The sequence below is a fragment of the Castor canadensis genome, chromosome 3 (genome assembly GCF_047511655.1).
Source record: "Castor canadensis chromosome 3, mCasCan1.hap1v2, whole genome shotgun sequence".
Classification (NCBI taxonomy): Eukaryota; Metazoa; Chordata; class Mammalia; order Rodentia; family Castoridae; genus Castor; species Castor canadensis.
Window position 1 is genome coordinate 197,802,090 of NC_133388.1, and position 25,439 is coordinate 197,827,528.

The window sequence follows — 25,439 nt, forward strand, 5'->3', positions numbered from 1 at the left end:
TGGAGGTGACAGAGCGCCCATATTCTTGGAACTACTCTGGCCCAGATGACCATGAAGTTGGACAGCCAGAAAGCACACAAGCCCAAGGGCTCCAGTGTCCACTTCTGCCGTAGCTGGCATGGGCAACTGTCAAAGAAGGATTCACAGAGCTTCACGGAAAATGAGCAGCTGTGCAAAGCGCCCAGAGGCCACCAGGTACCTGTCTTGGCCACCCTCAACCCTAGCTGGTCTTGGGGTACAGAGTCCTCACTGGGCCCAGGTAGGAGCAGGAGCCATGGGGGAGAAGAGAGGAACCAGGGAGGGCCTTGGATGTTGCCTTTGCTGATGGCTGGGCTGAGCTGAGGTGCTCGTGATGAGCCTGGGGTATGAGAGGGGACTGGGGGGCTTCCTGGAGGAGGCTTGCCCTCAAGAGTCTTGTTGCCAAGAAAGCTAGGGAGCATCACTTCACTACAGCACCACTTCCTGGACACTGTCACGATGTGGGGCCTTTGAGCCAAGGAGAGTTGAGGCTGTGAGGGCAGAGCTGGCAGAGGGCAGGGCCTCACATCTGCTGGAGGTGGCATGGAGGCTCCATGTCCTGTCTGTGAGGCTGCTGTGGCCTGTCACCTGCACAGTGTGTTATCTGAGACCCTTCTGCCTCAGGCTTCCAGTGTCCACTGAGCAGCTGGGGAGGGCCACGGTGTGCCCAGGCTGGACCTCTAGGCTGCCCTCTTCCTGCCCATTCCCTGGGTGACCTCAGTCTTGGGAATCTGGCTAACGGAAAGAGGTCTCACCTGTCTTGGGCATCCCCAAGGGCGGGGTTGGTGACCACGGGACTAGCAGTCAGGGATCCGATACTTGACTGCAGATAAACCTGTTTCCTCTCTGAGGAAGGGGCAGTCCTTGGTGACAACGACTGGAAGTAAACAGGATGCTAAGATTTGCTTCATCCTGGAGGATTCTGACCCTCTCCCTGTGCCTCTCTGATTCCCATGCTTCAGAAGTGCCTGACTGGCTGCACTCACCCTCTGACCAAGGCCTGGATGTATAAAATTGCATGGGTTTGGGGTCAGTGTGTGACCAGGATTAAGGCTCAGCCTGTGAGCATGGTTAGGTTCAGTGTGTGACCAGAATCAGAGCTCAGCTGCTGGAGTCTGTGGTCAGTGAGTTCAATGTCAATCAAGGGTAGTGGCTGAGTCTATGGATGTGGATAGGGTTTGGTTTCTGGCCATGGATAGCACTTAGAAGGTAGCAAGGGTCTCATTTCCTCTGGGCTGTATGAGGAGACTACAGGACTTGGTGCCCAGCTGAATGGGGCTGGTCCAGCAGAGGACAATCAATTCTCCAGCAGTGACCATACCCCAGAGGGAAACTGGTTTGCGTGGGGCCAAGACTTAAGAGAGAATTGGGGGACAGGCTGCTGGGGGCAAATTGGGTGCAAATCTGGTTTAGAGTTTTAGGATCTTGGAGCATCTGGTCTGGAGGAAGCCTTCGAAATCATTAAGACCTCATGTACCAAGAGGGAAACTGAGGCTGCAGCAGGGTCAGGGTGTACTCCGTCTCCACTCCTCAGGTGCCAAGATAACAGGGGAAGCTGGGCTTTGGTCTGCTCTGTAACTCTCTGGGCTCAGGATCAGAACTGGGGTGAGGAGGCAGATTTTCTAAAAGGAGCAAGCCAGGGGACAAGCAGGGACTTCCCACAGAGGGAGAGGAAAGCATGCCTTTCCCAGCCCCAGGCGGGGAGAGGAAACTACCTTGCCCTTATGGCCATTCCAAGGCGGAGTCCTAGGCCATGCCCCAGGATCCCATGGCAGATTCCAAAGCTAGGAGCCAGGGATTGCTGCTACCCTCCCCCGTCATAGGGGAGCACAGAATGGGCTGAGATCCTGACTCAGAGCCTCGGCTGCTCTGCCTGCCTCTTGGCCTGATATCAGAGGCCCCCTGGTGGCTACAAGCTGCTACTGCAGTGCAGAGACCAAAGCAAGGGCACCTGCAGCTAGGGGACTGGGCATGGGGAAGGCCCAGCAGGAGTCCTCAGCCAGATTCTTTTTGGGGATGTCAAATGCTTGGGGAAGAGTCACTTTCCAGGGAAAAGGAAGGAGGAACGGTATGCTCAAGAGATTGGACTGGGAGGGGGATGTTCCCAGCTTTCTCTATGGCCCTTCTGATCAGTCCCTCAGATTTTTCTGGAGTTCCTAGAGGTTCAGATCACAGGCTGGTCTCATGGGGGCGACTGGTGTGGGCAGCGTTGTCTGGTGAGATGTGCAATGTGTCCGGGTGCCTTGTTGATTCACCCTGAAAACTGGGGTGCGGATGGTGTTGACAGTGACACTGATGGGGGAGGTGTTGGTTGGAGATTATGGTGGTTGCCACTGGACAGCAGGCTGAGGGTGCTGACAGTAATTGTGAATTCAGGTTGGTGCTGACAGTGGTGGTACCTGAGGGAGACTCATGCCGAGTTACTGGAGAGAAGCAAACAGCCAAACTAGATGCTGGACTTCGGTGGCAATGGTACCAGTGACCTGCCAGGAAGGTGAGTGTGGAAAGTAGTGAACACTGTGCAAAGGGTCTTGCATTTAGAGTGGACCACAAGTTGTGGGGCAGAACCAAGCAGCTGAGGCAGAAGCATCCTGGTGGGGAAGGACGAAGCTTCACTTAGGTGACTCCTCCAAGACTCTGGCTTTCAGTCTGAGAGGACCCATTTGAGGACCTGGCCAAAGACCTAAGAAGCAGAGAAAGGACCAGGGCTGGCCCAGCAGCTGGAGGGGACAAAATCCAACTAGGGGACTGGGATCCCCACTGTCACCAAGTCAAAGAAGAATGGATGATAAGAATGGGAGAGAATTGCTGGGGACAGCCACACAGGGTCAAGGGAGGGCTAGACCTCACTTTCAAATCCACCCCCTTTTAGCTCTGTCCCCAGCACCTCCCCTCAGCTTCTCCGGATAGTAGTCCCCTTGAGGAGAGTCTGGACCAACCCAACCTGAGCAGTTCACATTGGCCTCCCCCCACCACCTGCTCCTCTTGGATGGGTCCCAGTCTCTGCCTCTGACTCCATCTCCTTGCCCATCACTCATCCAACGCCCCCACCCACTCACCCACCTATTCATGCATCATCCTTCCATCTGCGTGGCCCACCCGTCTCTGCAGCCCTCCCTCCTGTGCTGCCCCGCCGTCCATGTATCCCCCAGTCCTGCTCATCCTCATCCACGTCCTTCCCCATGCATGCACCCATCTACGTCCACAATCCCACAGGCTCTCCAGTCACCTATCTATCCATCCATCCTCCGGCCCACCACCGTCTACACTCACCTACCCCATCACCTTCCACCATTCCATCTACCCAACGCACCTAAATGTCTGTGCACAGCCCTTAAGTCCTCCTCCCCATTCATCCGTCTGTCGTCCATCCATCATCCATCACCCATCACCCAGACGGCAGCCACTCTCCTGCTCCTGGAAGAGGCCAAGAGAAGAGATCCAACTCTTGGCTTTCCTGCTGCGTGGGGCAGGAGCCGGCTCTCCTAGGTGTGCGCGCCGGTGCGTTTTGCCCCTCTGTTATCCCGCGCCCCTCCCCCACACCCCGCCCCCCAGCTCGCGCTCCCCCTCTAATGTGTGATCTGGAAGCTCTATAAAGCCTGATGTAATCCGTAATGCAGTCTCTGGCTCCCGATTCGGGATCCAGTTTCAGAGAGCGAGAGATTGGGGAGCGCCGGCAGCCGGGCGGGGGAGCAGCTCGCGTCTCTCCTCCTCCTTCCCCTCGTCCTCGTCCTCCTCCTCCTCCCCGCGCCGCCCCGCCCCCGGCTCGGCTCGGTTCGCCCCCCCCCCCTCCTCAGGAAGGGGAAAAAAGGCGAGAAGCGCGGGGCAGGCGAGAGGAGCGGAGCGGCGGCGCGGCCGGAGAGGGAGCGGCGGGCGCAGGCGGCGGCGGCGGCGGCGGCGGCGGCGGGCGCGGCGTTGGCGGCGGCCCCGGCGGAGCGAGTGGAGCGGGCGAGCCGGCGGCACAGGCGGCCGCGTCGCGTCCTGGCCGGGCCCGGGCCCGCGCGCCTCGCATCGCCCGCAGCGCGGGTATCCGGACCGTGTCGGCGTTCGGGGGGCTCCGACAGGCGGGGGGCGGGGAAGGGCCTGCGAGCGCTCGCGGGGCGCTCCAAGGGGCGTCTCGGCGAGGCCGCGAGCGGGCCGGGGGCGGCAGGAGGAGCCCCCCCCTTCGGGTCGGGCGCCCTGCTTGGCCGCGGGCGACGCGGGGCGCTCCGGGGGATTTGCAACTCGCCTGATCAAGTCCTGGCCGGTGGAGCTGCTGCTGCTGCTGGGGAAGGTAAGGAAGGCTCCGGCGGGGGTTGGGGGCGCGGCGGGAGGGGGCGCAGAGCGGTGGGAGGGGGTCGGGAGAGGGGCGGGCGCCCGGACTTCCCAACTTCGCCGTTTGGGGCTTCGCAGCTCCCAGGTTTGCGCTCCGATCTCGGGAGTTTGGACCCCCCCCTCCGCCTGTCCCCCCACGCCTGCCCCTTTCTCCAGCGTCGGCGACGGAATCTGGCTGGTCCCCTCGCGCCCGCATAGGGCAGGCTGAGGAGGGGGCGACCCTGGACGTGGGAGAGGCTCCACCGCGCTGCTCACCTCACCCCCATTCTCACACACACATAGCCGGGCCAGGCTGGCAGGCTGGGTTGGGGAAGGCACCCCCTCCCCATCACATGCACAAACCCGGGGCAGGCTGGGGAAGGCGTTCCCGTGGTGCCCCGACACACAGACGCTGGCAGGGGTCTAAGGGAGCCCCGCATGGTTCCCCAAAGCCATGCTGGGGAGGCTCGGGAGAGACACCCAAGTGTGTCCCCCCTTCCCTAATCACCCCAGCCCCTTACATACATTATAGGGGCCCGCGACATCCTCCCCCCACGCACAGAGCTGGAGGCGGGCGGAGAAGCCCAGACTCCCCCTCTCAGCCTTCACTCACAGACCCAGCATTGGGAGACGAGACCCCGAGAGGTTCCTCCCCAAATTCGGGAGGAGGGCTATCCTCCCCACCACGCTCCGCACCCCAATCACAAACACGGGCAGACGCCCTCCGTTCGTTCCTTGTGTTGCTTTCCACTCGGTCGTACAGGCGGTGCGGATAAGCCCCTCAGAACTTTGGGTCGGCCCTGAGCCTTCTCCGCGCAAAGCAGCGAGGCCGGGCGCCCAGCACTCCCGGGTTCGCGTCCCCCACAGGCAGAGGCCGCCGGCCTCCGCCGCCGCGGAGCTTGCTCGGGGCTGCGCGCGGTTGCCTCGAGGAACGAGCACGGCCCCCGCCCCCTCCCAGAGAAGCTGGGGGGCTCGGGATCCGTTCGAGGGCCCTCTCCTTTGGTCCCCGCGGCCCCTGGGCAGGGCAAAACGTCTCCGGCTTCAGGAGGGGATAGTGGAGCTGAGAATCACCGTGAAGCGAGGCAGCCGGGAGGGCTTGTCGGAGGCTGCGGCTGTGAGTCCCGGGTCCCTCCGCCTGGCTGCGATGGCTCCTGCTTGGTCACTCCCAGGCAACCCGGAGGGAGCGCCCAGCCTGGCACCCTTGACTCGGGCCTGCTGGGCACCTTACCCTTTCCACTTTTATTTTGGGCTTCCAAGTTTCTTGGAGTGCACGGGCCCGGACTAGAAGCGGACGTCCCTAACCCCCTCCTCCTCCTTCAGCACTGGTTCCCTCCCTGAGGTCTCCATCACGTTCTATTCCACCACGGGTCTGGGGCTCAGAGTCCGTAGTGTCAACTCCCAAGTTGGTGAAAGGCATAGAAACGTGTGGACGGCCAGGGGGCGCGCACTGCCGCCCCAGAGAAGCCACTTGGCATATGTGCTGGGGAGGGGGCTGGGAAGGTCTGCGCGTCTGCTCCACCTTGGGGTCACTAGGAGACCCTCAGGACCATCCCTTATAGACACAAACACACACCCCCTCCGAGCGAGAACCGCCGCGGGGGGCAAAGCTGTGGCCGCGCGGACGGAGGCGTGGGGAGAAAAGGAAGGCTGGTGTTCTTTTCCGTATCTGGGAGGCAGTTCGGTGTCCAGGTCTGGGAGAGCGAATATTACGTCTCCCAGAACCCGCAAGGGTTCCATTCCTCTGCGAACCCCACAGCAGAGGGAGCAGCAGCAAGGGAGATCGAGCGGGGGAGCCGCTCCCTCCCAGACCATGGGCGGCTGTGAAACTCTGCGTCCTGGACGCCCGGGTGTCCCCGGGTCTGGCTTTGAGTACCCGAGCAAGGTCAAGCAGGCGAACAAGGGGGCGGGGGCTCCTGGGCGCGCCCCCACCGGCGCAGAGTTGGGGCCTTGGAAAGGGGTGTGGGCATCCCGCGGAGTCAGTCCCGCGCGCCCGCCGCCCGTGCGTGGTCCCCAGAGGTGGACATAGCGAGCGTTAGGGGATCCCGGAGCGCCAGGCGCCCCGCCCGGGGCCCTGCGCCCTCCCTCTCGGTTTGCTCGCTGGTGCTTTCAGACTTGTTGCACCTGGATGCGGGGAAAGGAGGCTGGCTGGGGAGCCTGGAGCCTGTACGAGCCCCGAGGCCAGGGGATGAGCCAGGCCGGCGCGCGGTTCCGCGGGCGGGCACTGCGCCGGGGGCACGAGCGGGGATTTTGCCTCCTCCGGTCCTGGAGAAGGGCGCTTGTCCCCGCCGCGGTCCCGCGCGGGGGCGGAGAGGAGCCTATTCTTTGCCTTCGGCATCATGCAGCACTCCTTGGGATCCTGGGCCGGGGAGGGGACGCGGCCAAGTTGCAGAATCCTCCAAGTCCTTCCCTTTGCCGCAGGCTCCGGCCCCTCTTGGGCCTCGGCGGCCGCGTCCGTGAAATGGGGACGTGGATTATGCTCTTGGAGCCTTCCAGCCCTGACCCCTTGCGCTCATCCCGATCCAACGCTGTGGGTCCGCATTGTGCTGGGTCTGCGGCGTCCGGATCGGAGGGACCCAAGGCAGCTCGGCGCCTGCGATCACACGGCCGCGAGGCCGGGCGGGAGCGGGCCCCGGGCAGGGCCGGGCAAGCGGCAGGGGCCTAGGCAGCTTCCCTGGCGCGCTTGTCTCCTGGCCGGCCGGTCTTGCCCAGCCACGCCTGCTGGAGCGGATCTCAGGTCTCGGAACCTGTCCCTTGGGGACGCCGCGGACTCCAGGCCCAGGCGACCAGCGCTGGGCTGCGGTGGCGGAGGGCGGAGGGCCGAGAGCGCTTCCTCGGACGACCGAGAGAGGGCGCCCGCGCCGCGCCGCACCGCGCCGGCCCTGCCCGCCCCTTCCGTCTCCTCCGCGGCCGGCCCGCGCTCCGGCCCCATCTTGGGTAGTCGGGAGCTGCCCTGACTTGTCCCTAGGTTCCAACTGCTCAGCCGGCGTCACTAGTCTTGCCCAGACTTGCCTGGCCACGGTCCACCGTGCACAGTTGTGTGTGTGTGCTTATATGCACGTGTACATGTGTGTCACGCGTGTGCACGTGCGTGTCGGTCTGTCTGCAGGCTGCTGGCTTGTGTGCACGCATGCAGACGTCCACCTGGCTGTGAGCAGCGCCACTCCGGCCTTGTGTGAGTGTGCGTCCTGCAAAGCAGGACCTGGGCAAGCCACTTTTCACTGTCAACTATGGGCAGGGTCTGTACACTGTGTGTGCTGCGCAGCTCGGGTGGAAAGCCCTAGCAACCCTCCCACCCCAGGCAGTCCCTCCCAACCCTTCTCTTGCCTCCAGCTGCTCTCTGCCCTCCATTCTCTCCATCCACAGCTAAGCCATGGTGCACAGAGCTGTGATTTCTGGGTAAACATGGCCTGGGGCACCTGATGGGAGCCGCTTGTGAGGAGGCAGCACACGCCAAACGTACACCCTAGCACTGGAAGTACAGTGGTGGACAAGTGGTGGAATATGTGAGGAAGGGGCCTGAACAAGCTCCCAGTGGCTCTGGGAACCCAGGGACACAGCTCCCCCAGAAGGCTCCCAAAGTAAAACTGGGGCCAAAGAAGGGGTAGGGGTCAAAAGGGTCTGTGCAGAGGAAGTTGTTGTGTAAAGGCCCTGAGGCATGTGAGAGTACAGGTGTGAGCCCTGGACAGGAGGACGGTGAAGGGTAGGATAGGGGGATTTTTCAGGGGCAGATCCAGACTAAGGGACCCTGAAGTCCTTGTTCCGTGCTCTGGGAACTGTGGGGAGGCACCTTAGGGTGTTAGAGTTGGTGACTTGGCCCGATGGACATGCCAAAGAGATGGTAGGCACCCCTTTGGGCAGCCAGGTCAAAGGGGAACTAGTCAGGAGGCAAAATGCACACCGCATTGTATGGGGCGGCCACACCCACAGCTGCATGGCACAGGAGACATGACAGCACCCAGCCCTCGTGTGACCCAAGGCCTACACACACACCAGCATGTGCATAAACACATGCACAGTGCAGACGCGCATATCCCACAACACAGGACGCACTCAAAGTCTCTATGCCACTGCAATCTTCACGCCCTGCTGTGGGCTCACTGGAACATGCAACACAACCTGCACATGGTGAGTTGCACACAGAAGTGCACACGGAGACCCTTGCTCACGTGTACACGTCTACACATATATACAGGAGGGAATGTGGGCACAGGCTACACACTCAGGGTACCAAAAGTGTATGCACATGTCCTGGGACATGACATCACGTGTTCCAGGAATATCTAGGCTGGAAGGACGGGAAGAGTCCTCACTTGGCCCACTGCCAGGGGTGGATGGGAACCCCCTGCAGGGCAGGACTGAGCCACAGGACCAAGCCTCAGAGGCTTGTGTTCAGATATCAGTTCTCGGGGGGCCCTCAGCTGTCCTAGCACCTCAGTCTGTGTTGTGATGACAGCCTTCTCCTGCCTCACGGCTGAGGTGAGGTGTGGCCCCCAGGACAGAAAGCACTGAAGCCCGCCAAGGAGGGGAGCCCCCCGCCTGTCCTTTCCTGCCTCACTGCCCTCCCTCTTCTCTCATGTCATCTCGTGTTTTAAGTGAGAAAGTGGTAGAGCGGGGTCAGCATAGAAGGCCAGGCTGCAAAAGGAGTGTCTCCCTGCCTGTGTCCTCCCTGCTGGCAGTTTCCTACTGTCTTTCCGGAACACTCAGCCTCCACAAGCAGGATCACGTGTGTTTAGCCTGTGAGTGTCCTGTGAAAAGACATTTCTTCCTGGCTCTTACCTGCTTCTCCCCAGGATGGACCCCTGTGCCCCTCTCTGCCCCCTGCTTCCCTCCTCTTTGCACAGCTATTTGCACAACACAGTCATATACACACACATGACCCTCCCTCTGTCCTCATCCTCTTCTTCATCATCACCCCCCGCCCACACTCACCTCTGAAGCCCACATCATCCCATGCACACACATCATGGTTCACTCCACCATCACCACCACCTGCATCCCTATCACCCATAGCTACCTCTGCCCACGACCTCTGTCTACCACCTGTCCCATGGCTGAAGTGTGGGGTCTGGGGCTTGCTCAGGAATGAAGATGAGTTCCTGCAACCTCACCAAAGGGCCTGCAGCTATCTGTGCTTTCTTGGAGAGGAGTGTGCGTCAGGTGGGTCCCCTGCAGCCCACTGGTCCTCATTTAGCGGCTGGGACACTCTAGTTCAGTCTACAGTATTCTGGGAGTTAAAAGGCAGGACTGGACCATGAGATTGGCCCAGGCCGACCATAACAAGGCTCTAGCTCACCCAGCTGTGAGCCAGTTTTAGGGGTGCTGACTCTAGGCTGGGACTTTGGGTTGAGGGGCCCTTGAAGGTGGGAGACAGGCAGAGGAAGGGCTGGAGGCAAGGCCACTCTGGGGCTCTGCAGGGCCATGTAGAGGTGGCCTGGGTCCTTGAGACTGATCTTGACAAACTTGGCTTTTGAGGGGGTCCAGGAGGAGTTGCACAAAGCCCCAGCCCACCCCCTCGACATCTATACCCTACTTTATGAGTCATAACCCATCCTTCCCAGGCCCCAGTACAGGCACAGGGATCCGAATTGTACTCCTTGCTTCTTGGTACTGTGACTTTGGACCAGCACCCTTGCCGAGAATGGGCTCACCGGCCATGGCAGTGGGCAGAGGGATCCTGCCTGCTGGCCTAAGCGTGGGCCTGAAGCTTGCCACATCTCGGGGCTGTGAGGCACCAGCTTCCTGTGGCTCACACTGACATGCAAAGCCATGCCCTCATCCCTTGCACACCATAGAATTTGCACACCCGCACTCCTCACACACCCACATGCTGCCCACTCATAAACCGCACGGCACCTTGCGTGTGCACACACTTGCTCTCACATAGGCACGTTCGCACAGCAACTCCAGAAAGAACGTGTACACACGGTGTGTCCACATACTTACATACTCACTCTTGTACACATTGCTCATGCACCTGCACTCGCCTCTGCACACACTCACACACGCGCACACATCTTGGTCCCCTGGGCACTAGGCCTGCCCATCTGCAAGATGCATCTGTCCCCTCTCTCACAGTCTTGTCCTTCTGTAGTTCAGCCCTGAGATTGCCCACCTGGGCCTTCAGTGGAGGCCTGGGCAGGGCCTGCTCCCCAGGCTGCAGCCCGCCCTCAGCTACCTGTCTGAGCACTAGTTTGGGATTGCTCTCCCACTTCCTTCTTGGAACGGACCTTTAGTCCTAACCTGCTGTAGCACTGACATACTGAAGCCAAGTCAGGAGACCTGTAGGTGGTCTGGGCTCAGGTCCTTCTTCCTCCCATCCATCCCTCGGCCTGCTGCCATGAGCTCTGCCACTAGCAACCCTGCACTGGGAATGCAGGGCCTGAGAGTAGCAGGGCAGGGGGCACATGTGGTCAAAGGCCAGGGGCTGAAGCGTATGGAGTGTCTTTGAGGCTCACAGGCAGAGTGGGGTGATGGATCCTAGCTGGAAGAGGGTGCAGTGAGGCATAGGGCCGCAGTGGGGTGGGATGAGGGGGTGACACCTGAGGGCACTGATCAGCCTCTCTGGGCCTCAGATCTATGTCTGTGGTGGAAGTGAGACCCTGTGGCAATAAGACTGGAGGAATGCCTTTGCCAGGGCAGACTAGGGAGGCCCAGAGCAGAGCCTGGTCCAGGCAGGGTCCCTCTCCACATCCCCAGAGTGGCTCTGAGTTCTGCCTCCCAGCAGCTTCCAGCCAGGTTCCCTGGTAGCCCTTGTGCCCAGGCAGTCAGTGGACAGAGGACTAGGGGGCTGGGCCTGGCAGGCATGGTGAACGTGGTGAGCTATATGGGGACCCTCTTGATTTTTGTGTCCCCCGTGGGCATAATGCACTGGTCTTCCCGGCCACCCTGCCTCTCTGCTGAGCAAAGCAGATGGCTGCATGAGTACAAGCATAGCTTCCCTGCAGGACCCCATGGGGCCTCCCTGGTATAGGCTGTGGCAGGACAGGCAAGTCTAGAGACCATGGGCTGGGACAGCCCTTCTTGGCTCCATGCCTCTGGAGGGAGGCCTATCCTGGACTCTCAGCCCCTAAGTGCTCTGAACCTTGAGATGCACATACAGGTTGTCCTGGGCCCGTAGCACAGGGCCCGTGAGCTGCCAGGCCCGGGCCACCTCCACCTCCAGTGACCAGCTGCTTGCTGGGCCAGGCTCTCAGTCAGTCTCTTGGAGTTTGCATACAGTTGGGGAAGGGGGGTGGCTGCTGAACCGCCCTGGGGCTCACCCTCAGAACAGGGGTACACACCCAGTTCCACTCCCACCAGACATGCATCCATTCTTAGGCAAACCATATACACATGCCACACAATCAGGCCTTGATTTCAATCAGGTCCTATGCCTCAGTTTCCCCATCGTGCTGCAGGGGGATGGGTGGGATGCTGTCAAAGGCTTTTCTCCACCCTCAGTGTGTCTGTCCCTGCCCCTCAAGGCCAGCAACACCCCCACCCTGGACTAGTCTATACCAACAACCCCGACCCAGGGCCCAGGCCCCTGTGTCCCCTCCCCACCCATCCTGGGCTGCCAATGGGATCCCCAGACACCAGCCACAAAGACACTCTGTAGTGCTGCGGCCTCTGAACAGTGCCCGCCTGTGTCCTGAAAAGAGGCTGTGCTGGGGGAGGGGCAGGTGCCCAGGGCACAGAGGACTGCCCAGGGGTGGGAGGGGTGGGCATCCATCCTGTCAGGGTGCCCCACGGCCTCTAGGCCTGCTCCTCCTGGCCTGCAGGCATTGCTCGCTAGTCCCGGTCATCGGTGACCTTTTTCTATCCTGTGACTTCTGGCTTTTTGTCCCTGCCCAGCAAGGCTCCTGGGTCCCTGTCTCCACTCCTGGGCCCCTCCACCCTATGGCCCTGCTCAAAGACCCGGCATGGTCTCTACCTGAGTCACCCTGCAGACTCTGAAAGTGCTAGGCAGCCTCCTCTGCACTGGGGATGGCAGGTGGATGCTAGGAAGGACTTCCTGGCACTAAGGGCAGTTGGACCCTGGGAAGATCCAAGAGAGGCAGGTGCCAAGGGGGATTTGCCACTAATTGAACACTGTCCTGGGAGCCAGAGGGGGCAGAGGGTTATAGGGTCTGCCCAGAGTTATGCAGGCCTGGGTATGAGAACCTAATTACCACAGAGGTGGCTTGTGGTTTGAGGATCAAGACAGTCACCCATTTCCCTGGCAGGAGGGCCAAGAAGAGCCTCGTGATTACATTGTGAATGCCTAACCAGAGGGTTCCAGCTACCACTGGACCCCCAGCCATGGGGTAGGAGCTAAGAGCCTCCTCTTGCCTGCCACTGCGGCCCAGAAACACAAAGGAGGCTGGGGAATGGTGGGCCCTGCTGGCCACAGAAAAGCCATGCTACAACTCCATTTCCAGTTCCCTGCTGCACTGAGCATCTAGGAGGTAAGGCTGGGAAGATGCTGCTTGGGCAACCTGGAGCCTGCCAGGAAAGTACTGAGAGTGGGCTTGAGAGGCACGGGGCTCAGGGGCCACCCAGTCCAGCCCTCAGGACCCTGGCACCCTCCCAACCCAATGGCCAGGGGACACTCTCATCACCCACATGAAGCCAGCCTTCTGCCATGTGGCCCTGACCACTGCCCTGGGAGAGTCCTCCTCTCACACCAGATGTGTGAGAGCCACTGTCTATGCCCACTTGACATGACTCTTGACGCTCTGTCCCCTCTGATGGGGGGAGGGCCTTCTCCCGCTCTCCCTGCCACCCTGTACCCTGAAGCCAGAGGGGTCCCCAGTGAAGATCGGATAAAGCCAGCTCCCCACTTACACTTAGGATGCCACTGGGGCACTGCCCCTCCAAGATGCTGACCTCCCCCCACCGCTGCCTGGGAGTGGGAATGACCTGGGCCAAAGTGCTCAGGCCAGGCTTGGCATGGTGACATTGAGACCCAGGAGGGGTCCCTGTGACGTGGCCCAGCTCAGCTTTCTGCCTAGGGGGTCTGCTTTGGGATGAGAAGGCGAGGAGGGCCCTTGAAAGAGGGGTCAGGCAGGTGGAGGTGAAACGTTGCTGCAAGGCTGCTGGGGGTGGAGGCTGGTACGGGCATATGGGTCCAGTGCACAAAACCCGAGACTGCTGTCAACGTACCCTGGAACCCAGTATCCAGGGCAGAGTCAGGCGCTACTGTGGTTTTCACCCTCGGGTTGACTGGGATACCGCTGGTGCAGCAGAACCTTTCCCAAACGCCAGGGGGTGGTGAGTTCAAGTTCAAGACACAAAAGAAGACACCAGGGCTCCAGGAAGGGCCCAATCTCCACTACCCACCTCCAAGGCCTTTGTGGACCCCCTGTGGGAACCCCAGGTTTCCCAGGGACCCTGTTTGAGAACCCCGTGATGGTACTTGTTGAAGGCTTCTGAGTCTCCACGGACACGGCTGCCTCAGAGGGAACTGAGCACTGCCTGACTTGCCTCTTACTGTGCCCCCCTCAGTGGTATCTCCTACATTCTTAATCCCAGGCCAGACATGTCCCCTCATGTTCCCCGCCCCAGCTGGCTCTGGGGCATCCCTACTGCCTGCTCCGTGGCCACTTCTGCTGCAATCCCGCAGGTGAGCTCAGGGCTGACTGGTAGTTCCGCTGCTTCCACTGCTACCTCCTGCCCACTGAGGGGGACACTAGGGGACCTACGTCACTATCTGGGACTCAAGAAGTAAGGTGGCCTTGATTTGAATGGTGACTAGTGACATGAGGCTGGCCAGCAGGGATGCGGCAGGGCCTCTCCTGTGGGTTCTGGGAAGGTGGCAGGGTATGGGCTCTTGCCTCAGTGTGCCTATCTGTAAGATGGGTACATAGCAGGGAGCCCTGGGGATCGCTGCCTCAAAGGCAAAGTGCCAACACAGGATGGTGCTCAACGCTCATCCATCTCCCTGTGTGAACTGAGAAAACAATTCTGTTTTCTCACCAAGCTGAGCCTTCAGAGGCCAGTGTGCTACATAGTGCTGTGTGGCCAGGCTTGAGAGGCCAAGCATCTGTTCCAGGCTGTGCCCATTTTTTGGCCCAGCTGTGGTCCATGGAAACTGGAGCTTATGCATCCCCGCTCCTTGCCTGTTCCAGGCCAGCAGAACCAATATCTTCCGTGGGAACACTGTAGAGAAAGGGTACAGGGCCTGAGCTGGGACTGGCTGTGCAGAACCCCTGGGGAGAAGGTGGAAGACTTAGGGGTGACCTTGAGTGAGGGGCAGGGCAGGGTAAGGTTTCTGGCTTTGGGGGTGGCTCTGGCTGGGCTGTGTGTTTTCTCCGACATCATCCCCTGGGACTGGGGCTGATCCCTGGTTCTCCCGGAGCATCAGGGGAGAGTCTGTCTCTAGGGTGGTGCTCCAGTGAGGGGCTGGTGTCAAGATCAGCAAAGCGAGAGGCTGGCTGTGGGTCTCTGGCTGCATAAATGAGGAGGATAGCCAGGGTGGGTAGGTTCTGCCAGGCCATGTCCAATGTCACCCTTAGGGTTGGGGCTGGCCAAGGAGCTTCTGGAGGTAAGGAATGTGGTAGCACTTGTGCCGGGGTTGGAAGCTGGTGATTTAAATTTGACCTCAGGGCTGGGACTGGCCAGCCTGGGTTATTCTGCACCCCAATAACCACAGCCTCGCTGCTTCTTCTCCCTGTAGGCTCACTCCCTATGCCTCACTCGCTGAAATTCTTCACCCTGGCTCAGCTTTGACTCTTGCTGAGAGCAGTGAGGCTCCTGCCCCATTCTACGGAGGCAAACTGAAGCTCTGTGGCAGGGATTGTCCAAAGACTGTCCAGCATCAGGCACCCAGACTCCCATTAGCTCAGAACCTAGGCACAGGCTGGGACTGGGCCTGGAGGCTGCCTGGGAGGCTGGCGTAGAAAGAACCGAGGACGAGATGCAGAACGCAGCAAATCCCTGTGGGCCCACGACTGTGTGTGTAGGGTCAGCAGAGCAGAGGCATCCGCACCAGGAGGCCAAGTAGAGTCAGGGGGAGGGGTCTGCCTGTGACTTCCTCCCTCCCCCACTGGCTCAGCTGCTGAGGGGCTGGACCATCTGGCCGGGGGGGCCTTGAAAATGGTGAGGAAACTAAGGTCTGGAGGCAGAAGGAATTTGCTGAGGCAAGTCCAGGATGGGCAGTGCCCAGCTTGCTGAGGCCAGGGTGGTTCTGCATGTCCCTGCTCTCAGGTGCGGTGGGCAGCTACACAGCCTGGAGTCTGTCCTAGTGCTGGGGTCAGACTAAGTTCAAGTCTGGGTTTTCTTATCCACTTCCTGTGACCTTGACAAACTCAGTTACTCTCTGTGTCTATTTCCTTGTCCTGTACTGGGGTAACAGTGTGCCCTTGCAGAAGTGGGGGTGGGATGAGGCCAGAGGCCAGAGGGTCCTGGCACACAGGGCAGTGGGAGGGTGAGGAGGGGGCTCCTTGCAGGAACACACAAATGCAGTGATGCCAGGCAGTCAGCAGGGCCAGGGCCAGAAGACACAGCTAGTGCCATGAGCATGTCTGAGTCCCTCACCTCCAGAGGCCTTATCCTTCCTGCTGTGGGGGTCTGCACCCACTCACTCCAGGCTTGGGGAGGAGGCATGGGGTCTGCTGGGAGGCAGACCTCTACTCTCCTTGTCCGTTTCCTGCTGGTCAGGTTGGCAGATTCTTCCCAGGACGGAGGAAGGGGACAAGGGACAGAAGAGAGAGTGGAGAGGGCCCAGAGAGCCAGGCCTCTACCTTCAGGGGGGCCAGAGGGTGGTGAGCAGACACCAGGCCACGCCAGGATACCAGTGGACCTACTCTGGGGGGATGGAAGAGGGCCTTTGTGCCCCTGGCTGCACTTCTGCCCTGCATGTGACACACTGTGAGGCAGACGAGCAGATGGACCGAGCTGGTGCTAAGCAGGATACCAGGGCCTGTGTCTGCCACCCAAAGCCTCCTGCCTGGCTGCATCTGCTGAGCTGCCCTCCTCAGGCCCGGAGTCTTCATCCCAGAGGTTCATGCTGTCTCCTCCGCTCTTTCTCTTCTAGGAGCCACCACTGCTCTCTCTGTTGCCTGAAAACGTGCCTGTCCCCATCCCACCCTTGCCAGGCCCCTGTCCCCAGCCCCCTGTCCCCTACTCCCGGCCAGGCCCCGCCTGCCGCCGGACCCTGGCATGTCAAGGCCTGGCCCTTGCCTGCCTGCCCAGCCCGCGGAAACCCGGCGGCCCCGCGAGCTAGGATGAGGGGCCAGGCCGCCGCCCCGGGCCCCTTCTGGATCCTTGTGCCACTCCTGCTGCTGCTGCTGCTGCTGCTAGGGCACGGGGCGCGTGCGGCTGCAGGGGCAGACATGGGGCCCGGGGCCGAGCCGTGTGCCACACTGGTGCAGGGCAAGTTCTTTGGCTACTTCTCTGCGGCTGCTGTATTCCCAGCCAATGCCTCCCGCTGCTCCTGGACCCTGCGCAACCCGGACCCACGGCGCTACACGCTCTACATGAAGGTGGTCAAGGCATCTGCACCCTGCAGCGGCCCTGGCCGGGTCCGCACCTACCAGTTCGACTCCTTCCTGGAGTCCACTCGCACCTACCTGGGCGTGGAGAGCTTTGACGAGGTGCTGAGGCTTTGTGATCCCTCAGCACCCCTGGCCTTCCTACAAGCCAGCAAGCAGTTCCTACAGATGCAACGCCAGCAGCCGCCCCAGGACGGAGACCCGGCCCCTCTGGACTCCAGCGACTTCTCCGTGGAGTACCTGGTGGTGGGCAACCGCAATCCCAGCCGAGCAGCCTGTCAGATGCTGTGCCGCTGGCTGGACGCCTGTCTGGCTGGCAGCCGCAGCTCACACCCCTGTGGGATCATGCAGACCCCCTGTGCCTGCCTGGGTGGTGACGCCGGTGACCCAGCCTCCAGCCCTTTGGTCCCCCGAGGAGACGTCTGTTTGAGGGATGGTGTAGCTGGCGGCCCTGAGAACTGCCTCACCAGCCTGACTCAGGACCGGGGCGGGCACGGTGCAGCAGGTGAGTGACCAGTGGCTGGGAGAGAACCCAAATGATTCCGCAACAAAGGGTGCAATCCCTAGCGCTGGACTCTGCAGCCCCTTCATCCCAGCACCCCTGTCCGGTCTGAGAGACTGCGTGCGGAGCTCAAGTTCACTGTAGGTTCTTTGAGAAGGAAGCCTGGCTCACACGGGGCCTAGCACACAGAAGGTGCTCCTGGTGCTGAATGAATAAATGAGGGAAGGAATGAACAACAGGTCCCAATCCGCCCCTGCCCACCCCCACCCCCCCCAGTGGGGGATTTTTAAATCCCCAGCTCAGAGAGAATCCTTTCTTTTTGTCAGGGGGGACCAATCTAACAGGCCTGAGGCTGCAGTGGCTAGTGGCTGGGGCTTCTTAGGTTGGACGGCTACCCTGCGGCCAGGGCATAGGCTGAATGGATAGAGTGGGCAGGGTGGGCTCTTTGGAGATGCTGCAAGGGGGTGAGATTTTGGTAGTCTGTGTGGCACGTCTGCAGCTGCGCCTTGCAGAGCTCTTGCAAGTGTTCTAGATACTGGGAGGTCAGGGAGAACAGGAACAAGGCGCTGCCCTCCTTCAGCCAGGAGGAGTAAGGGCACACGCATCTCCAGTGGAGCCCAGCTATAAGGACACAGCAGGTTGACCCTCGAGGGTGTAGAGGACATACAGTTGCCTTATTTGAGACCAGGAGGTCACTTGGACTGGGGACCTTGTTTGAGGTTCTGGGAGATGTGAGGGAAGACTATCCCTGGCAGAGGGGATGGCAGGGGTCTGAGTCTGAGCTCGTGGCATCTTGGAGCAGAGAGGAGCACAGTCCACAAAAAAAGATGTCGGGTTTTAGAGCATTTGGGTTCCTTGGTGAGACAGGGGCCTGTGCAGCGTGAGCAGTGGGCTGAGGGGCTGCTGGTGGGCTCCATGGCTGGTCACAGTGCAGTAGGCCAGTTCTGCACATGCCTAGAGGCAGAGCTTCTGTGACCTGCAGGAAAGAAGGAGCGGAAGACCTGGGAGCCACGCTGGGGGAAGGAGGCTCGAGTGTGAGAGGCTGGGCAGGCTTAATTGTGCACAGGTGTTCAGGGCAAGTCTGGTCTGGATGCTCCATGCCTGAGGGCCATTGTAGGGTCTTAGGAGTCCCTAAGGGCACCTGGGGGCCTTGGCCTCTCTGGGGCTGGTGAGGCCTGTGAATGCCTCAGAATAAAAGTCTTTACAGGCATAAAACAGGCTGGGCAGGTTACAGAGGCAGCCAGTTGTCCTAGATCACGATTTTGTTCACGGCCTCAGGCCACGGATCCCAGATCAGAAACTTCCATGGGGGTGAGTTCCAACAGACAGGAACCAGGGAATAGAGTTGGGGGGCTAAGACTGATCTCCCTCCAGGTGTCCTTGGAGGGCAGAGGCACTGTCCGTGGTGGAGCTCAGGAAACCAAGTGGAAATCCTGGGCACATCACTCTATCAGGGGCCGCTAGTGGCAGGAAAGGAGGGCTGAGGACAAGCTTTGCATCTGGACAGGCTGGAGGTCACTGTGACCTTGGCAAGGGCATTATCCACAGTGTGGTGGGGAAGGGAGTGGGCCTGAGGGATCCCCAGGAAGGATGGAGAGGAGGGTATGCAGGGCTCCTTAGAGGAGAGTACCAGGGCTGTGGATGGTTGGGGGTGGGAGAACTCTGGAGGGCTGGGCCAGCTGTCACAGGCAGATCTGGCCATGCATCCTGCTTTGTCACTCCTGGTCATTTAACTGCTCTGAGCCTTGGTTCCTTCTTCTTCAAAATGCCAACCACTTCAGAGGGCTGCTCCCTGCTTAGGTGTGGTGGATCTCAGGGGCCTGGCCCATGGTCACACCCCATAGGCAAGAACCAGTCTTGAGCATCATTGTCTGGTAACGACTGTGCCAGGGAACTGCCAAATGCAGCGCAGGGCAGCGTGGAGCTAAGCAGCAGGAGCTCTCAGGCGGGTGTGATGGGACGCCTGGTGCTAAGCAGAGGCGCTGTGGGGCTGAGAGCAAGCATGGAGCTACATTCCTTTCCCGAACGCCTGCTATGTTCAAGATCCCGAGAAAGGTGCTGGGGATTAATGGTCAGGCCTCCCCATGAAATGTGCAGGTGAGCTTGAGAAGTGGATGGCAGAGGAGTGATGCGCTTGGGCTGTGAGAGCAGAACAAGGCCAGGGTTCCTAGTAACAACCAGGACAGGAAGTTAGCATGGGTATGGCAGACATCCAGGAGGTGGCTGACGCTGGCCTGGTCAGGATGCATCAGTGAGGTCTTGGAAGACGAGGTCCTTACAGATGAAAGGACGTGGGCCTGGAGGCAGGAGAAGGCCAGCCTTCCCCCAGGATATGATCAGCAGTGAGGATATCCACTGGGGCTGGGGGAAGCAGGGTGACAAGATGCAGCAGAGAAAGATCCAGAGAACAGAGTGGGTCTCGAGGGTGAGATGCCTGTGTGTCAACAGAGTGGGAGCGTCGTGATCCGAGCGCTGGCACCTTGAGCACCAGGACAGGGCCAGGATGAGGCAATGACATTTGAGCCACAGCAGGGCCTGAGTTCAGTTGAAACCCGACCCTGGCTCGCCATGTGTTCCTGTGCCAATCCCATCAGCTCTCAGCCCCGAAGGGCCTGCATTTGCTTTAAAGAGGAAGAGGAAAAATACCTTCTTTCCTAGATTGCTGTGAGGAATGAGAAGTGGGGTGAAGTGCTTCTAAGCAGAAGCAGTGCTGCTGATGAAATATCAATGTCCTCGTTTATTATTAGGCAGAGACTTCAGAGGGCCCGGGGGGCAGAGGCAGATTGAGGCAAGGATGTTTGGAGATCAAGTTGGGGTGTGTGTGTAGATTTTGAGATTGAATGTTGGGAAGTGGTGCTCAGAAGCAGGTGGGAGGTGTGTGTGTGTGTGTGCATGCTTGTGTGCATATGTGTTCGTGTGTGCACTGCAGTACAATCTGTGTATGTGTTTATGCATATAAGTGTGTATGTACCGTTTGTGGCATGCATTGCATGTGTATGTGTGTGTGCATGCATGTGTGTGTGGCTCATGTAAGCCTGGCGTGTACACGCATGTATCCAGTGCATTGTATGTGTTCACATGTGTACTTTGTGAACCCATGTGTATGTGTGGTAGCTGTGTGCACGTGTACAGCACATTTTGCCTAGATGTGGTATGTATGTGTACATCTGGGCACACGCATGTGTGTGCAGGTAGTGCCTCTTGCACTTCCCCATACATGCATCCATGGGTGAAAGTATGTACATGCATGGTGTGTGTGTGTGTGTGTGTGGAGTGTGCCTGTGTGTTCATACATACATGTGTGTGGGTGTGGGCGTGTGTGCATGTGTTGAGCGTGGGCTCTGTGCACTATTCTGACATCGCAGCTCGGAGGCTGTCCTGCACTTTAGGGGCTGTCCGTCTCGTGGGGAGATAGTTTGGAGAGCATACACACCAGGCTGCCGGCAACATGAAGCAGGGAGCATGTCTTTGTGGGTTGGTGGAATGTGGTCACCCAGCTCAGGCCCTAGTGCCTGTGCCATGCTTCCAGAAGGCCGTGAGGCTTCCTGGGCTGTGGAGATAGAAACGAGAGATGAGCTTAGTGATAACAGCAGCGGTTACTGGGGTCGACTTTGGTCTAGAAGCCGCCACATGTTAACTGGTGTGCTCTCCCTGCATTCCTCAGCCATGGGCTGGGATGTAGCTCAGTGGTACAGCGCTTGCCTAGCATGTGTGAGGCCCTGGGTTTGATCCCAGCACCAAAAAAGAAAAGACGAAAAAAATAGAAAACCTCCCCTCAGCCACGAGGTAGTGTCCCCATATTGAGGCTCCCTGCCGTGAGGCCTCTGCAGGAGCTGTGCCTCTTTCTGGAGTGCCCTCTCCAGACACCTGCAGGGCTGTCTGCTTGGAGCCTTGCTCAGATGTTGCCTGCTCAGTGAGGCCCACCCTGACGAGCTGTTTAAAATGGCAATAGCCCAGCCCCAGCTCTCTGCCCCTTCTGTCCCTTTCTCTTCTGCTGTATGTGCCATCTTTGAACACAATGTATAACTCCCCTGCTTCTGTCCATTGCTTACTGTCTGTCTGTGTTGAGAGGTGAGCACCAAAGAGGGGAATATGTGCCCCACTCACTCATTTCTCTAGCGTATACCAGGACCTGTGTACAGTAGGCATTCGGTAAATGCTTGCACAGAGACATTAAGGCAGCAGCCAGGGTCACACAGCATAACTGGTGGCTGGCAGCAGAACAAGCTAGAAGTGCCACTGGGCTTCTCCTTCAGTGTGCTATACTCAGAATGGGCATGGAGGGCAGGCGTAAGGCTGAGAGGTCATTAGACTCTTCAGCAGACGGGAGGCTGGTCCCAGCAGGTGACTGACATCTAGATCTTGCCTGCAAAGCCTTGTACCCAGGAGGCTTGGCCTCACTGCCAGCAGGGGAGGGGTCAGCCTTGTGCACCCATCCCTGTCCCAAGCAGGCAGTGCCTGGCAGAGCTGGGGAGTCAGCAGGCGGCTGGGCCAGCCTGTGGCCCATTTTCAGCCCTGCCCCTGCGAGGCCCATCCAAATGCCACATGGCCACGTCACGTGTCAGATTCCGCAAACACTCCTCAGGCCAGAGCAACTGTCCTCCTTTCCCCCACCCGCTCCGTGGCGGCCAGGCCCTGGTGCCCACCCTGGGACTCGACACTGTCTCCCTGTCTCTGCATCTCTCCCCCTCCATCTCTTTCCCATCTCTGCCTCTGGTGAGATGAACCACCTCTCCCAAGGGTCATTTTAAATATTTATGTTTTAATTAGAGAGTTGTATTGCAGGCACACATAAGATAATGAAAAAGCAGTGTCCTGGGTTTATGGGAGCAAGTGTGTGTGTGTATCCCTGGGTATATTTCCCTGTGTGTGTGTCCCTGCATGTGTGGCCTTGTCAGGGGAGGCCCCATGTGTGTGCGTGTGTGCGTGTGTGTACACACTCGGGATGGGGTGGCTGCTGAGCTGGGCCTCCATCTCAGGGTGTGGAAGATGCTTTGTAGGTCCGGTCCTTGAGGAGGTTAGGAAACATGACTGTTCCTAGATGAGGGCTGACACCCCCAACCCCTTGCCCTGCCTCCAGGGCTGGTCATTACTCAACCCTGGCCAGTGAGCCCTCTATCCCATAAGGCTGTATCCTTCCAGGACCCTCACCAGGTCCTGGGATAAGTGTTGGGGACTTGCTGGGATCTGTAGGCCCAAAAGGCAGTGTGAGGAGGAGGGCCTGGGTACAGTTTGGGCTGTGGTGGAATTCTGGGAGTGATGGGGAGAAAGGTGGATTGGGAAGGCAAGATGTTGACATCTGTCATTGAGTAAGGGCTTTGTGTATAAGAGTCATCCATGAGAAATTCCCACAGGCCACCAGCCCTTAGCTGTTACCTGCCTGAGTTCAGCTTGTCCAGCAACAGCAAGAGGCTCTTAGGGCCTAAATTTGGACTCTGCTTCTGAAAAAAGGTGGGAGAAAGGAGATGTGAGGTTAGCTGCTCGTAGCCTCTGTCACCCCATCTGACAAGCAAGGGAGGCCTAGGAAGGGGTAGCAGCTTATCCAAGGCCCCCAGAACGACCTGGGCTTTTGAGCTTGCAAACAGTGCACCGTTCTCTGGATAGGGATGATCTAACAGACCCGGAAAAGGAGCAGCAAGAAATTCTGAGTCCCTGCCCACGTGGCCAGCTCCGGCTCAGTAAGCCTCAGATTCCCTTTTGGAAATCTGGGCATAGGACAGCACTTGCTCATAGGGTCTGTGTGAAGCCACCAACCTCAGGGGAAGCCAGTGTTCCACAGGTAAGCCCACCTGGGAAGTGACCTGGTGGGGCTGAGCTTGGCTTCTTAGCCATCCTGGGATCCCATGGCCTGAGAGGAGCTGCCAGCCTAAAGTGGGGGCTAGGTCAGCACCTGCTGGACAAAGGGCGGTGATGTGGGGCTGGGTGGAGAGAGGCCACAGGGAGCCCTCTGCCCAGTCCTCAGAGGTCTGCCTTGCTCATCGTGTGAGCGCTCTGAATCCTGTTCTCAGCTCCTCCGTCCACGATCAAGTCTGGGTGCGCAAGACAGGCTCTGACATGGTCACAGGGGAAGCAGGGGCCCATCCGTGAGCCTGCGCAGGGCACCCTCCACGGACCATGCAATGAGTGCCTGGAACTGGATGGGAAAGGGCAGGAACTGACCTGCAGCCCAGGTGCTGCCCAACCTGCTGGACTTGGGAGCCCTCTGCCGGAAGAGAATGGGAATGCACAATTCCCCTTCTCCAAAGGGGATCCCAGAGCCTGGCTGGAGGGGGATCCTTCCATGTCCCCATTTCAGTCCACTTGGGTTGCAAGATCAGGGGAGCCCACCACCTCCAGGCCAGGGTGCTGGGATGGAAAGAGCACCGGAGCCCCCTCACAGTGCACTCTTGCTCCTGGGTGGCCGGCCTGCCTGGAGGCCGATAATTGGCTCTATTCATCCCCGTAATGAGATGGAAATGAGGCTTCCAGACAGAGGGGGCATTGAGCGGAGGAATAATGGCGACTTCTTTCCGGGCCTGGAGTGGCAGCCCACCCCCCAGCCCTCCTGCTCGTCCATGCCTCCTTGCGGCCCACCCAGCCCTGACGCACCTCTGTGTCCCCCGGTGCCCTGCATCTCGGGCCTCAGGAATCCTTCCTGGGTGACTCCCTCTCTGGCATGGATGCACTCGCTCAGCAAACATTTATTGAGTGTCAGCTGTGTGTGAGGACACACATTAGAAATGAAAATGATAACAAATATAGTAGCTACCATTTTCTGAATGTGCGTTAGTGGAGGGAGTGTGGCCAGGACTGAGGATCAGCCAGTGACTGAGATCAGGGCTCAGTACATGATGGGATATCAGAGATCCTATGCCCAGAATCAGATATTAGTGTGTGATGAGGATCAAGTATGTGACCAGGGTCAAGAATCACTGTGATCTGGATTAGGGCTCAGAGTAAATAAGTCAAGGCTAGGCCTGAGGAGGTCCATCCTCTGAGCTAGTGTCCCCTCTCCCCAGTATCTCTTGATGTGCCCTGGCTCTCTCTTCCCTTCCCCCTCCCACATCCTCACCACCTGGGTCACCAAGGTAACCAGCCCTGAAATAGTGGGTGTTTTGGCAGCTGAGGCCTAACCTGGCTCTATCCTGAAAGGCTGCGCTCTGCAGCAGTTGCCATGGGAACTGAGTGGCATCCTCCGATTAGCCCGGCTTGGACACCCTCTCTTTCTCTCCCACCCACCACCAGTTTCCACATCACTCAGGCTTCCTTGCGGGGGCTGGGCTGGGGCAGCAAAGGGGGCGCCGGCAGGATGTGCCACCCTGACTAACCCATCGCAGGTCTGCTTCCCTGGACCTCTGCTCTCTCTGTTCCTTCGTCTGCAGTCATGGGATGGGATGGCTGTGGCAGGTGAGACCCCTGAGGCTGGGAGCACTTGGACCATGGTCAGTCCTGGCAGGTGGCCTTCCCTGGGATGGGGGATGGGGTTTTGAAATCTGATCTGGTTCAAGATTTGGAATCTGACCTGGTTCAAATGTGACTCTTGCTCATCCTGAGTTAAGGCATGTGCCAGGCAGCCTCACAGTCGGCCACCTGGGCCTAATCTGTGGGTAGCTGCTGCCCTGTCCTGCCCATTGTGCATGTGGAGGCCATGCCGGGTACTGCTCGCCCTTGGCCCCCAGCTCTGTGCTCAGTTTCTTGTGTACCCTCACTCCCACCTCTCAGAGGTCTTCCAGTGTTTGCATTTGCAATTGAAGATGAAATAGTATCCTCCATTCAACTAAAGACCCTGACCCCTTAGCTCGGCACCTTGTGAGAGCCGGTTTTTGGGTTGCTGTCCTCGAGTCCTCTCACACTAGTTCCTGGCTGTGTAGACACTTCACTCCCAGGCTCAGTTTCCTCTGCTGTAATCAGGTGAACACGTTGCCTTGTAGGGATGGGCTGGGAGGTGAGGCTGAGGCACCAGGCACAGAGCAGGGCTTGCCAGGCCACTCTGGTAACCCTCTGGATAGCCATCCAGGAAGGGAAGCAGTCTTCCTTGGAGGGTGGGGCCAGGGCCTGACAGCCTGGCACAATTCCTGCTGTTCCTCTTCTTAGCTGAGGACCCAGGGGTGTGCAGGGAGGTCTTCTTGTGAGAGGAGGGATGTCCTGCCCTGATGGAGCAGAGGCTCAGAACCATCGCCCCAGCCTGTCCCCTG

At 59.3% G+C, this 25,439-nt stretch overlaps 1 protein-coding gene across 5 annotated transcripts in view; it reads left to right on the forward strand.

Moving 5' to 3' along the window:
* Nucleotides 1-4,134: 4,134 nt before the first annotated feature.
* The window catches only part of Adgrb1 (adhesion G protein-coupled receptor B1), a 75,975-nt gene continuing 54,670 nt past the window's right edge, over nucleotides 4,135-25,439 (forward strand). For 3 of the 5 annotated variants that reach the window (XM_074069316.1, XM_074069317.1, XM_074069318.1), the window contains exons 1-3: nucleotides 4,136-4,291; nucleotides 12,516-12,737; nucleotides 16,307-17,268. In XM_074069316.1, the coding sequence (XP_073925417.1) occupies nucleotides 16,497-17,268 (772 nt within the window). In that variant the 5' untranslated portion in view covers nucleotides 4,136-4,291; nucleotides 12,516-12,737; nucleotides 16,307-16,496. Of the gene's footprint in view, nucleotides 4,292-12,515; nucleotides 12,738-16,306; nucleotides 17,269-25,439 lie in introns of all 5 variants that reach the window. The other 2 variants (XM_074069314.1, XM_074069315.1) reach the window with 2 other exon arrangements.